At 43.3% G+C, this 14,257-nt stretch overlaps 1 protein-coding gene across 2 annotated transcripts; it reads left to right on the top strand.

Annotated features, from left to right (window-relative positions):
- The first annotated feature begins 239 nt into the window (after positions 1–239).
- Positions 240–13,598, top strand: CCNH (cyclin H). 2 transcript variants are annotated; one of them, XM_066602967.1, is made up of 9 exons: positions 240–394; positions 3,520–3,642; positions 4,164–4,237; positions 5,575–5,785; positions 7,712–7,875; positions 9,439–9,509; positions 10,512–10,623; positions 11,843–11,903; positions 13,511–13,598. In XM_066602967.1, the coding sequence occupies exons 1-9, from the start codon at positions 278–280 to the stop codon at positions 13,544–13,546; spliced, it is 969 nt and encodes a 322-aa protein (XP_066459064.1). In that variant the 5' UTR covers positions 240–277; the 3' UTR covers positions 13,547–13,598. The 2 variants fall into 2 exon arrangements, with proteins under 2 accessions (XP_066459064.1, XP_066459065.1); XM_066602968.1 differs by having other exon boundaries at positions 313–428.
- The last annotated feature ends 659 nt before the right edge of the window (positions 13,599–14,257 follow it).

Genomic DNA, 14,257 nt, shown 5'->3' with positions numbered 1-14,257 from the left:
GTATCCTGCTGGACGTGGGACAGCACATACTGGTGGCCACAGCAATGTTGTCGCTCTGGCCAGCAGATGTGTACATAGCTGTTCCCAGGGCTGCAGATTTGGCATCTGTAGCTCTGCCGCCTATCATTTGCTTGTTGTTGTCTTTAAAGACACTTTGAATAAAGTTTCATTAAAAAAAAACATACAGAGTGAGCCCATATCAGCCTCTGACGTCAGCGTTACGTCTTTAGAAAGCGACTCAGCTTCTGATGACGTATATTGTGTGCGCGGTACAAGCATGTATCATAACAGCACGCAGAAGAAGCATTGGACCTTTACTAGCGAGGATGAGCTGCAGCGGCTCCGGGTGCAGGCTAATAACCGCTGCCGGGCGAGGATACGAGCGACAGGGCAGGTGCGGGGCTGCTGGCTGTACTCGTCCTGTCCCGGTATTCGCCTCTGTTGAGCTTGGCTGATAATGTCAACTGTCTACATGTGCCGCCTCCTGCTGCGTCCGACCTGACACGGCGGTTATAATGCAGTACGCACTGGACCTAATGCTTAGTGATACCATAACAACCAATCAGATGGCAGCTTTCATTTTCTAACCTTCTCTGGCAAAAATGAAAGCTGTGATCTGATTGGTTGCACTAGTGGTCCCCCCCCCCCCCTCCCCATTAAGGTGGTGCCTGCTGTCAAAGCTCAGCTGTGCTGTTTTGAGCCACTGCCTGCAGGGGGCAGCATGTTGCTACATTTCCATAAGTGTTTGATATTTTCGTGGGGATGTCTTTACAGCACTCTACGGCCCAGGGGGTTTTCTGTGTTTTTTTGTGTAGATTCTGCCGTGTTTTCTACCTCATATTCGCATCAGATCTGCCGTTGACATGTGAGCGTCTGATTTCTTGTGTGGGTGATGTTTTCCGATGTGGGTTATTCCCATGTGATAGAGGCTTGCCCTGTCCCTTCTGAATGGACATGTGCGCACGCATATTAGCATATGGACTAACCTACAGCAGCCGTAGTGCGAATCCATCTCCGTAATCCGCATAGAAACATGTCCTTATTGGAATCTGGACTGGATTTTCCCGACACTGTTTAGCGGTGGGCCGCCGCCATGTGGGCCGTGATACGGGCTGAACTCTAACTGACTTGTCATGGATCCTGTAAAAATGGAAACCATGACCGTAGTGTGAACAAAGCCTTTGCTTTATAGGTCCCCAATTATGAAATTGTTCCTTCTGCAGAACCCTGAATTACATGTAGAGCCTGACAGAGCAAGAGGCGCTGCTTGTTGGGTACAACTTGTAAAGTGGACCTGAGTGTTCAAGTTTCTAAAATTCACCATGTTTTCCTTAAACCAGCACTTTTTCAGTCACCCTGTCTCTCCAGAAAAAATTCAATAAAAAGCGATCAAAAAGTTGTATGTATTCCGAACTAGCACTAACGTAAACTACAGGACATCCCGCAAAAAATGAGCACTTTCACAACTACGGCGATGGAAAAATAAAAATGTTATTGTGCACAGAAGATGGCGGCAGAAAATAACAAAAAAAATTAAATGTCTTTGAAAAAAAAGTACAGTAAAAAAAAAACTATACAAGTTTGGTATCGTAGTAATCATACTGACCCATAGAATAAAGTTATCATGTCGTTTTTGTTGCAGTTTGTGCGCCGTAGAAACGACGCACTGAAAGATGGCGGAATATTTTTTTTTTTTCATTTTACTCCACTTAGAATTTTTTTTTTAAGTTTTTCAGTACATTATATGGTCCTTTTAAATAGCACTATTGAAAAATACAAATCGTCCTGCAAAAAATAGGCCCTCATACAGCGATGTCGATGGATAATTAAAGGGGTTACGAACTTTTTAAGGGGGGGGGGGCGCAGCCGCATCATAAATGGGTTAAAGACAATCTGTCACCATGCATGGCCGCCCCCTTCCTGAACTACTTTAATGTGTGGATAACTAGAGAAACCCAGATTCCTAGGATGTGTAAGCAATAGAGTTGAGCGAACGTACTCTTCCAAGCTTGATGCTCCTTCGAGTATTAGCATACTCGAGCAAGCACCACGCCGTGTTTGACCCCGCCCCAGTTTTGACCCCTCCCCGCTGTGATGCGCACGTCAACGGCAGTTTGAGAGAGAGAGAAAACAACCACAACGCTCGGCACCTGTCTGGTCCCACATACAAAAATGCTCGAGTTTCCCATTGTAGTCAATGGGGTTCGTTACTCCAGTAGAGCTCTTGAATTTTACGAAAAGCTCGATTCGAATAACGAGGACCCGAGCGTTTTGGTGCTCGCTTATCTCTAGCAAGCAATTCTTTCTGAACTTGTTCAGCAGTCTGTGCGATGCATTGTAATCTACCCCGGACCCCTCAGACGGTATGGAGGGTCTTCTAGATGCTTGGTTGTTATACATAGCATGGGACACTTGCAGGATTACTGCTGGCAATGAAAGTGACTTCAGAGATAATAATGACATGGTTAGAATCCGGGTCCCTGCAGCTATCCACACATACTAGTAGTTCACGGCTGCTTTTCTTCCTGATTACTTTCATTTGTAAGTCACTGGGGAAGAGGAATCAAGTCTGTTCTCAACTCCCAAAACATATCGTTTATTTTTCTCTCTTAACTTAAAGGCTCCAAAAGAAACAAACAAAACATATATAGACAATAAAAATAAGTGAAAGAATAAGCCGACCGGGTTCCCAGGGCATCTGAGCGACACATGAGCAGTGCTGGTCGGTCACGGCACCTTGTAGTGTCTTAGACTTAGGGTTCCTTCACACTGGCAATCGCAATTATCGCCGCAGCAAAATCTCAACTTTTTTCTTGCACATTTTTGAGCGTCAGCGCTGCTTTTTCTCACTAAAACATCGCCGCCGCTCACGATTTTCTCGCACGATTTTGCCACAATTTTTTAGTGAGAAAATCAATAGGACTTTCCGATGTTAAAAACACATCGCATGAAAATCGCAAGTTTGCGTTTTGCGACTCGATTAAAAAGGAGGCTCCATAGGAAACATAGGAGATTAAAAAAAGCAGAAAGATGGCACATACCACAAAATTTATTTTTCTTGCAACATCGCAAATGTGAAGGACGCTATTGAAAATCATTGGTTTTGTAATTCTGCATTTTTATTCGCTCTTTCATCCTGCGAAAATTGTGTTTTGTTTTGGGGTTTTTTAGTTAGTTTTTTTTTTTTTCTCTCCACTCCCCCCCCCCCCCCCACCTCTCTCCTCGCCAGTGTGAAGGCGCCCTAATGATGTAAATCATGAACAGTGTGCATCACATAGTTAGAGGAGTGGTGTAGCCATCTTTGTTTCTCCAGGCCCAGAGAGTTGCTTTAACTACACAACTTAAGAAAAACCTTTCAGTCCCATAAAACCCTTGTAAAACCTTTTTTATCATTTCTGCATCCAGCCCTGTCCGCTGGATTTATGGGTGCACGATGCAGAAGAGCAGGTGCTGTGAGCTTCGTCTCATTGGGTGCAGATCACACACTCCGCTAATAACTTTCTCCCACTCTGTTTGCAGGCTCATCTCTATGACATATTTAATCTGGACCCTCTTGAAGAGTTGACCATTTGCAAATATTATGAGAAGAAGCTGCTGGATTTCTGCAATGCCTTCAAACCTGCCGTGCCTAAATCTGTACTGGTGAGAGGATTGGGATGGAGGAGGTTATGGGCTTGGGTAAACATAAAGGGGTATGCCCATCGCAGACATGTATTGCATATCCACGAGACCCTTGTGCTCACATATAGGTGGTGACCGCACTCCAGGTTTCATTGAGCATTTTTGTCTGACAGTGTTTGCTGTTTGTGTTTTCTGGACATAATCTGTCTATGGGGGATCTGTCTATTAACTGATTTGGCAGTTTTTTGGCACATTAATAAAGACATTTGTATGATATGCATATTGGCTTTACTTCTGCTCATGTCTTAAGGATATGCCGTACATGTCCGAGATGGGAATACCCCTTACTCTGCCTCAATTAACAAAATTGTCCAGCTTTCACCCCTCCCCCCACCACCAGCTTATTCCATTAACCTCAGGAAGAACATTGTAATAGAAAAGGCTTTTTATAAATAAAGGGGGGCAGGGGGGAGTATCCAAAAGTTTGGCATCACGAAGGGTGTAAAATGTTAGCTAATCTGTAATTCTGCTTCCTCTTTTAGGGAACAGCTTGTATGTACTTCAAACGCTTTTACCTCAATAATTCAGTCATGGAGCATCATCCACGTATAATAATGTAAGTGCTGATTGTTTGCCTAGAATATAGAAATAGAACTCCTAACTGAGAAGTGACCAATCCAGTTTAAAGGGGTTGTACCAAGGTTGCAAGTTATTCCCTATCCATAGGATAGGGAATAACTTGCTGATCAGTAGAGGTCTCACCCCTGAGACCCATGCCGATCTCGAGATCGGGGGTCCTGGGTTCTCCGTCCTCCTCCCTGCAGGGTTACTGCACACCCGCAGGGAGGAGGAGACTGAATGGAGTGCTGGTCACACAGGCGCACTAGTGCTGCATTCACTTTCAATGAGATATCTGAGCTGCATCAGTATATCTATCAGCCCCACTGATCGCGCATGCTTGGCCAATGCTTATTTCATGGGAACATCACTGCGGGGGAATGGAGCGACCCTTGCCATGATTGGCAAAACCAGACACTGGAGTCCTGTTCAGAGGGTCTCAGCAGTGAAGTGCAGCCTTGTTAACGACTTCAGGGCTGCTATATGTTGTGTTGATAAAAGTATTGGCACACGCATAGAAGGCAATTACATTTTGATTTTATTCATGTTTTTCAATACAGTGTTGGGCTGCATTTGGCCTCAATGACTGCAGTTGCCGCCTTATGCATGCTCTCCATCAAATTCCTATAGATGTGTGGAGGGTTTTGTCTCCATTCCTCCAAGAGAGCTTTAGATAGTGATGCGGGGAAAGATGGACGTGTGGGGCGTTCACAGATACGGCATTCTAGTTCGTCCAAGAGATGCTTGATGGGGTTGAGATCCGTGCTTTTGGCTGGCCAATGAAGTTTGCAGATGTTCTGCTCCTCAATACTGCTTGCTGTCATGTTGGTAGAGACACGGCGCTGTACCAAAGTATTGTCAGAGTAGTCCGTAATCGTTGATGGTGGACTTCGCTATAACCAATGGCACTAGTCCCCCACATTACATATCCCCTAACAGCAATACTTATATCAGCATAGGGTAGAAGATGAAGTCAAACATACCTAAAGCTAAAAAATAATAGTATTGCACCTCTCCAATGATAGTGGCCATTTTCATTGGCCTTCTATCCCTAGTAGCTGCAAGTGGTACTCATCTAGTCTCCAGATATGTGGAGCCATACTGTCTTATTAGGATATTGCAGCATTATGGAAACCACATGACATTGTGTCCTAAGTGGGGATCCTATGATAGACATTTGGTCCTATAGTCACTGCTGTTGATTTTGAACTTCCATAACCATAAAATGGAAAGACTACACCCTTATACTTCCTTAGAAGTAAACTTCAGGCTGTCTGCTTGATCTAATCTGTATGATATGTCGGGAGCTCAAGCACAATACTCTGTGTTTTATAGGTTGACCTGTGCGTTCCTGGCTTGCAAAGTAGATGAATTCAATGTCTCCAGCATCCAGTTTGTGGGTAACCTGCCTGACAACCCCACCACCCAAGAAAACGTCCTTGAACAGATCCTAGAATATGAGTTGCTGCTTATCCAACAGCTGAATTTTCACCTGATAGTGCACAATCCATATCGACCATTTGAAGGATATTTAATTGATATGAAGGTAGTAGGTTGTAAGCCTTTTATTTGACTTAAAGGGGCACTAATACATCTTTAGCTTTATTTACGCTGCAGTTAAACTTTATCTCTTGTTCCCTGTAAATGATTTCAATTTTGGGATATTACTGGGAAGAGTAGCAATACGTCTGCCCCCTTGATCACTGCTTTCTTATATATGTTTTGTTCCGAGAACCTGTATAACCATACTTATTTGTGAAAGATGTTACCTCCTTTTTATACATTGTGTTGGATATCAGCAGTCTTATTAGTGTTGTTCGTATCTTTTCTAAGTCATGGCATTATCACTACGACATCACTTTATAATTGGGGAAATATTCTGTATTTTTGGTCCTGAAAATAAAGGGGGTGCAGCACTTGTTTACCTCTCCCGTTCTAAGTTTTCTCTGTTCGGTGGCGCTCCCAGACTGGCAGCAGGTGGACCGGAGTGTCGTTGTGCAGGAAAAATGGAGAAATGGACAGTACACTAGGTCTCCGACTACCGTTAATCACAAAGTCATAGCATCTCCTGGTGGTATTATCCCATAAAGGGATGGCATAACACTACAACTCTGTAGCGCTCCAGGGCGTACATTATTTGTATGGAGGGGGATAGGGGATCAATGACGCTTCATACAAAGCGAGTACCGGCTGTGTCTTAGTGTCAATACCTGCCCGCAACAGCTCCAATCAGCAACGCCACCGATTGCCACACTGTACTTTCAGAGTTTACAGAGCTACACTCACTAAAAAAATCCCACTGGGCGAAATCTCTTTGCATCATAGAGGTGTCTAGCAGTCAACAAGTTCTACAAAAGCAGAAAAAGAGGTCACTACAAACAAGTATCATCTTAGAGCCTTTATGTAGGCAGCATATTTCACTGTCATTTTTTTTTCTGCCCACTGGGCATGTTCATTTGCTTGTGGCAAACAAAGATGCACCAATTGAAGTGGCTAATTAGTTCCAGATGTGTTCTTTTTCCAGCGAAATTCCGTGGTGTTTCACGCACCTCCTTGTGTATTGCGCAGACATTTATGCATCCCCATTGACTTCAATTGGACCTTTTGGTGTGCAAATACGCAGAAAAATAGAGCATGCTCAATTTATTTATTTATTTTTTTGCTCACATTCGAAATATGCATGCAAAATACGGAAATGTGAATGAAATCGATGGGTTCTTTTCTCTGCGTATTGTGCTTGCAAATGTTCCACACGCAAATATGCCCATGTGAAGCCGGTCCTAATGTGTCAGATAAAGCTAATTTAAAAAAACGCTACTGCTGGCTAATCCACCTCTTCCCACATTACTTCCCTTGCTTTCTGCCTGCCAATCCCTTCACTGGCTACCCATTGCCCAGAGAATCCAATTCAGGATATTCTCAATTACTTATACGGCTGTCCACAAGCTGTCCTCTCCATACAGCTCTACCCTAATGTCCCATTACCTCGCCATATGTAATCTTCGGTACTGCTAGATCTTCTCCTCTGCTCCATAGTTGTTTCCAGAATCGTCCCCATACGTCACCTATACTCTGACGTAGATCAAGAAGGGGGAATAACTTGCTTCACATGGGGATCTTATGTAAGAACCCCCCCTAATCCCGGTAGGCAGTAGTTTGTGATGGTGCTCCTAGTAGAGGCATGGGTAGTAGTGGGCCTCTGTAGCAGTTTGTCACTCATCTACTTAATGTTTATTATTCCTGTCGTCCCATATGTAACGGTGATCCCCCGTTTCCATATGTACAGCTCCCTGGAATTATCCACGCTCTGAAACAAATGTCCCCATGCTCAGGCTATACTTTGTATTTTGATACAACTTTTAAATACAGTTTTGAGAGTTGAGAAAAAAACTCAATGCATTAGGCTTTGTTCACACTGATCAATCATAGCTGATACTAAAATTCTGCCATTTCTAATTTTTTTTTTTTTCAGACTCGATACCCACTGCTGGAAAATCCAGAAATCTTGAGAAAAAACGCCGATGACTTCTTACACCGGGTTGCACTCACTGATGCTTGCCTGTTGTTCACACCATCGATAATTGCAATAACGGCAGTTTTATCCAGTGCGTCCAGGGCAGGAATTAATATGGAAAGGTACAAAAAAGAAATTGGAATGTAGATTTATTTATTTAATTCTCTCTTATACTCTAAGCATTGTGGTAAGCGCTGCGATTTAAATGGCTGCGCTTTGCTGCAGTTTGCAGCCGATGCCGGCTATTGGGACTTCTCATCAGTGATGAGGAGCGCTAAATGCTCAAAAATAGAATGTTTGAAAATCGTGGTGCTGAAAAGCTCTGCGACCGAGCGGCTGTGTGAGAGGCTCTATTGAAAAGAATGGGAGCCTCTCAGAGCAGTTAGCGCTGTGCTGAAAAAAAAAAATCTGTGTGAGGGAGGCCTTACAGACATATTACAGTTGTGTGATACCAAATTTATATATACTTTTTGTGTTTGCCCTAATACGTTTACACCCGAAAACATTTTATTTTTTTTACATTTTATGTCATCCCATTTCCATTTGTACCCGTTTAGTGTAAACCCTACTTATGTTTCTATTTCCGGGAGGTAAAAGATATAAATGAATGCTAGAATTTTTATTACATTTAGGCCGCTTTCACATGGGCGACAAAATCGCACAGTTTTCTCGCGATGCGACAGTGCTGCAAATCACATTTATGTAAAGCCCATGCTTTCCTATGGGTTCTTTCACATTAGCGATGTTTTGTAGGCGGCTACATTGCGAGAAAAAACAATTGTGGCATGCTCTATACAGCCGCGGTTTGCGATGGTTTGTAGCCTATGTTTCCCTATGGAGCCTTCCTTTCTGTTGCGATGCAACTTTTACAGTAGGACGTTCTACTGTTGGAGCCCTAAAATAAAACCTAGCTGCAAAAAAAAAAACAAAAAACAGTACATTACCTAACAGGCGCTTCTCCTCTGAAGCTTCGGCACCTGGCTCTAGTCATGTATTGTTTTTTTTTTTTAAAAGGTAGATGGGGCTTATTTTTGGGGTAGGGTTTATATTTCAAGTCCCCCAAAAAAATCCCGGCAAAGGAGTGCTACAAAATCACGATATCGTCACGGGAACGCAGCAATATTGCACAGAACACTGCTGCGATATTGCTGCAATTTTCTCGTGGGGATATCACTGTCGCCCGTGTGAAAGAGGCCTTACTATGCAGGATAAATAACATGTTTTATACTATGGGTCGTTATGTATGCGGTGATACCAACCAATTGTCAGGGTTTAGTTAAACAGAAGAAAAAACCCAACAAAGACTGAACTTTTTTTTTTCCTCTCGACTCCTTTGATAGCTTCAGTAATGCACTGTAATACTTCTGTAGTGCAGATTATCAGGCAAATCAGTGTTAGGCAAAGCCAAATAAGTTCCAGCACATGATAGATCTGTGGCTATTGGTTGCCCCTTTGGTATTGCTAAGGGTTAAAAACCTGGGAGTAAAGTTGACTGTGATACTGGCCCTTACAGTAGGCGAAGATGCAGGCAGCTCCCCCTGCGCTCGCACAGCTCAGGTACAATAGTAATGGCTTTCTCCTGTTGCCTGAGCACAGCTTGGGATAAGCAATAAGGGGGTTAATCGGGAGTATACGTTTATTACTTAGGGTTGCTAAGAGGAACTTTTTACTTTTATGTATTCCAGTTATTTATTGGAGTGTCTGTCACTAAAGGAGAATCGAGAAACCATGACGCATTTACTGGACGGAATGAGACGTACGTTATATACTTATATGTTCCCCCTTCATTTATGCTAATGGCTCTGGTTCATAATTGTCCTTATTTACTATTTAAAAGCCCCACTTATGTCTTTTCTAAGAGTGCAATGTCCAGTCGTGAAGCCCTGTCATTAAGCTCAAGCCTCCTACTTACTCAGCTTGACAACAAGAGTGGTAATATGGAATTCACTGGGTTTAAAGTAAAAGCTATAGATTTATTTTCTTTTAATAGTGATGGCTACTGCTAATACAAAGAGTGGTAGACCTCTTGCACAGTTTCTACAGTCTTCTATTATGCACCCATGAGCACTCAGTGTGCTGCCATATGGTGCTTGCATAGCTCCATAATACAATGCAACCTGCTACTCCATTTATGCCCTCATAAATACTAAAGTATTGAAAAGATGAAGAAAAAATACCCCCTGTGTGCCCCCACATGAAATCGGAGGTATTTTATGGCCCTCCATAGCATTATATCAGCACAGTCTTACGGATGTGTGTTCTACAGACCCTTAACAAGGCACCAATGCCCTCTGTGTTCCCAACAAAACAGCAGTGACTTTTGATCAGACTTAGGCCGCCTGCAGACGAGCGGGTCGGATCCGGCAGCGAGAATTCTCGCTGCGCGATCCGACCCGAGCGCCTGCAGGGACGAGCGCGTACTCACCCGTGCCTGGCGGCCCCGGCTCTTTCATGTGCCGGCTGCCGCGCAGCCAGCGCATGCGCAGACCGGAGCCGGCGGCCGGGTGAGTGCGTGCCCCGCAGAAAATTAGAACATGCCGCGGTTTGTTTGCCGCGCGAGATTTCGCGCGGCCAAACCGCGGCCGTCTGCATAGGAGTGCGTATTTTAATGCACTCCTATGCAAACTTTCAGCTGCGGAAATCCCGCGGGAAATCCCGCGGCGGGATTTCCGCTCGTCTGCAGGCGGCCTTATGCACATTTTCCTAAGAGTTGTCAGTTTTTCTTAGATTATTAAGACTTTCATTAACTGTTTTTTAGGACTTAAGATACTGGTGTCAAAATATGAATCTGCCAGGCCTGAAGAAGTTGCTGTTATTGAGAAGAAATTGGAAAAGTGCCACAGCTCTGAAGTTTCCTCTGCTGGCAATGGGTAAGTGGCAAAAGATTGTGGGGAAGATTTCCTTAGGCTGGCTTATAATACTTTAGTCATTGTGCTAGCTTTTTTGAGACCAGGGTGTTTATCTGGCCATAGGTTAGATAAGAACCACTTCACCTTTGTTACTGTATGGGGTTAAATTCAGTACATGTGCGTTAACTGTACTGGATGCAGGAAATGTGGTGTTTTGGAATTACAGCATTCATTTTGGGATACACTGCATTTTTAATGTGATTTTCTTAGCTCCTCATATCATTAGCTGGATGCTTATTGGTGCCTGTAATCCAGTATTCATAAGGAATGGGTTTTGTATTAGCAAACCACAACCACTACATTTTTTTGTAGCGTAGCAACTACTTAAGTTGTTCTTTCCGTTTGCTCCTCAGAAAGTGTAGGCAACATTAGGGAGAGGTTTGAGATCAGGGTCGTCCTTGTCAGGGCGTGTGCTGTGAGTAGGTGGACAAATCGAATATAGGGCCTTCCTAAATATATTTCCTTTTTTAATCCTTTTTATTATGGGCTTTAAGTTCCCATATGAAAAGGGAGTTTCATGTTGGTTGTGTATTCTATTCTTAATTTTTTAGACTCTTGAGCTTATCTATGAACTATGTTGTTTTTGGTAGGAATAGAGACTCCTTTAACAAGAGATTCTCTATACTTGCTTCACCATTCTCTTTGGGCACTCGCTTTTCAGTCTGTGTACTAGAGTTATTCACATAGAGAAAGTCTACTGATACATTAAGCTATTCTTTTTTAGATGTGTGTCCTCCCTTATATATTTTTAGGGGAGATTTGTTTGTCTTAGGCTGCTTTCACATGGCCAAGAAACCCACACGAGATGTACCTCATTCTTTTGTATGAAGTCCTATACACAAGCTATGTTTTCCCGCACCGCTCACACTTTAACAGCTGCATGTTACACTTGCAGTACAGATGTGTCAGAATTGAAGGTGCATGGTAACCCTAAAGTCCGCTGCATATGTGGAGTGGGGTTTGTTCTTGCATTGTACTAAACTAGCTTGTGGGATTTGGGTTTGGATTCTGTAACAAGTCTTCTTTCTATACATGAGTGCAGCCTTACTGAGTCTTGTGGCAACTACCCTAAACAGAAGTCCTGTTTAATTGACTTCATGAAAATATGTTGGAATAGTAAATAATTGCCCCAAATAACCGGTAACTAATTGTTTCACCTACAAATTGTGCTTTATTCTAGGAGAAAGAGAAAAGGTTATGAAAATGATGATTATATATCAAAAAAGTCCAAAACAGAAGAGGTTTGTATTCTGCTTGTGATTAAGAATAAATGTACATGTAGTCCCCTACTTACAAACAAGTTCCGTTCCAGGAAGCGGTTTATAAGCGCATTTGTTCGTATGTACGAGCAAAGGGTTGTATGGAGGGAGAAGGCAGGTCGATCCCGCTCCATACAAGATGGCTGCTGTCTGTTGGATAAGTAAAGACATCCAGAGGTTATTTAGCACGTCATTATTGGCACGTCAGACTGGAACAATGAGGCTGTCGCGGAGGTCACAACTGGCTGTGATGTTGGGGTTTAAAGGGGCTATTCCAGCAAAAACATTAGTTACCTGTACACAGATGGGGTGATAAATGTTTGGCTGGCAGGGCTCACTAGAACAGCGCACCCATGAGTCCTCCAGGAGAATGGCTGAGCGGTGTACATAGGTGACCACAGCTCCATTCACTGGGACACAGATAGCCACGTACCTTGTTTAGCCCATACAAGTGAATTAAGTGGTGGTCATATTTGCGCATTGAAGCTGCACTGTCCTCATACTGGTTACCTAGCCTGTGGATGGGTGGTGTTTATGGTAGAATAAACCCTTTTTAAAGGCATCGGTCATCAATTTTTCACCCCTTAACTCTCCTCCTCCCCCTGCCCCTGCACTGTTTACACAAGATGTATTGGGCATTTTTAAAGTTACTTTGTTGAAAAGTCTGGCTACAGCATGTCTGATAAGTGGTTGGGTTTCTTATGCTATGTAAAAGGCCCACAGCTGCTTTACGACGCAAACGGCACCACTATGATCGCCTTCTCATCGCCAGGGTGGCCAGTCAGGACCCTAAACTCTGATCGGAGAATTTAAATGCTGCTGTCAGAATTGAGTGTGGCATTTAAAGGGTTAAGATGCACTCAGCCGTTAAAAAGAGCCGCATCGGCTCCAATAAATGCTGAACTTTCATACTTTAACTGTGCATCCTGGGACATTAAGGGGTTAAGCTGCGTAGTGTGTTTAAAAGGTGAAAAATTGGCACATTCCCTTTTTATAATTTTTTTATTTTTAGCTGTTTGGTACCGTATATTTCGGTGTATAAGATGACACCCCCACCCCTCCTCAACTGTTGCCTTATACGCTTGGAATAAGGTGTTAAAAAAAAAAAGAAAAAATCAGTACTTGCCTCCCCCGGCGTTGTGGCACTGCTGCAGGCTGTCGCTCCCTCCTTGTTCCCGACAGAGCATTGCTTTCTGGATGCGGGGCTTGAAATCCACGACTCCAGAAAGCTAATGCTGTGATTGGCTAACACACGCGGCGTCAGCCAATCAATGATATCATTGAATGGCTGTGATTGGCTAACTCTTACAGTGTCAGCCAGTCACAGCCATTCAATGTTGAATGGCTGTGATTGGCTGATGCCGTGTGTGTTAGCCAATCACAGCATTAGCTTTCTGGAGGCGGGGATTTTTTTGGGGTATGGCTGGTGTATAAGACGACCGCCGACTGCAGAGCAGATGTTTCGGGGTTAAAAGGTCGTCTTATACGCCGGAATATACGGTATTTTTGATCAATGCATTTTATAGATAGAAGCAGTAGGTGGTTTCCCCTCATTTTGGCTCTGACTGTGCTTATTTATTTTCCTCTAGGAGTGGAGTGATGATGATCTTGTGGACTCTCTCTAGTGGCTCTTCAATCTTGTAATATACTAAAATAAAGTTGTACTAGTGCTTTTTTTACAGTCTTTATTTTCTTTTCTACTTGTATAAAGTAGACACTCGTAATACATTCTACAACTAGCAGAAAAGGTTTCTGAAATCCGTGTTAGTAGCTTACTGATGTGTACTCTGGCTCTATCTTATTACTCAGGCTACATTCACATTGGTGCTAGAGGCTCCATTCACTACTGCTTTTGAAGATCCAGCACAAAATCCAAAACAAAATAGTCCAGGAAAACTTTATGCAGAATGTTGGCGCACAGGATGGGACCCTATTACGGTCAATGAGGTCGGTTTGGGACCATTGGAGACTTGCTTGCCCCTGCCTCCTCCTCTGCCACTCGGCCTGCTAGCTGTGTACTACTGTGGAGTAGACAGTGATGTCTATGGTCATATACAGCAATCCTATGGCCAGAGGAGCAGTCAGGGCAAGCTTAAGTAATAAACCAGAAGATGGCACTGCAGGAATAAATACAATAGTCAGTTATGATTTCATAAGATTCAAGATAGGAATAAAGGTGCCGTGAAGCTGGGTAAACACCGGAACAGCCTAGGTAGTCTTTAGGATTAAATTAGTCGTCGTTAATATATGCCTGTATTGATTTAAAGAGGTATTCCTGGATTACAAATATTTTCTATTTATGGCCGCTGCTGGAATCCCCGCTGAATTCAATGGGA

Source organism: Eleutherodactylus coqui, chromosome 5, assembly GCF_035609145.1.
Source record: "Eleutherodactylus coqui strain aEleCoq1 chromosome 5, aEleCoq1.hap1, whole genome shotgun sequence".
Taxonomy (NCBI): Eukaryota; Metazoa; Chordata; class Amphibia; order Anura; family Eleutherodactylidae; genus Eleutherodactylus; species Eleutherodactylus coqui.
Note: the sequence above shows the minus strand (reverse complement) of the source record. Positions and strands in the feature narration are given on the sequence as shown.

What these genes read in the sequence shown, in the direction of transcription:
- CCNH (XM_066602967.1), top strand. Translation starts at nt 278, where the DNA reads ATGTATCATAACAGCACGCAGAAGAAGCATTGGACCTTTACTAGCGAG. An exon ending in CCGTGCCTAAATCTGTACTG is followed by an intron (nt 3,643 to 4,163) that starts GTGAGAGGATTG and finishes TTCCTCTTTTAG; the next exon opens with GGAACAGCTTGTATGTACTT. An exon ending in TTTACTGGACGGAATGAGAC is followed by an intron (nt 9,510 to 10,511) that starts GTACGTTATATA and finishes ACTGTTTTTTAG; the next exon opens with GACTTAAGATACTGGTGTCA.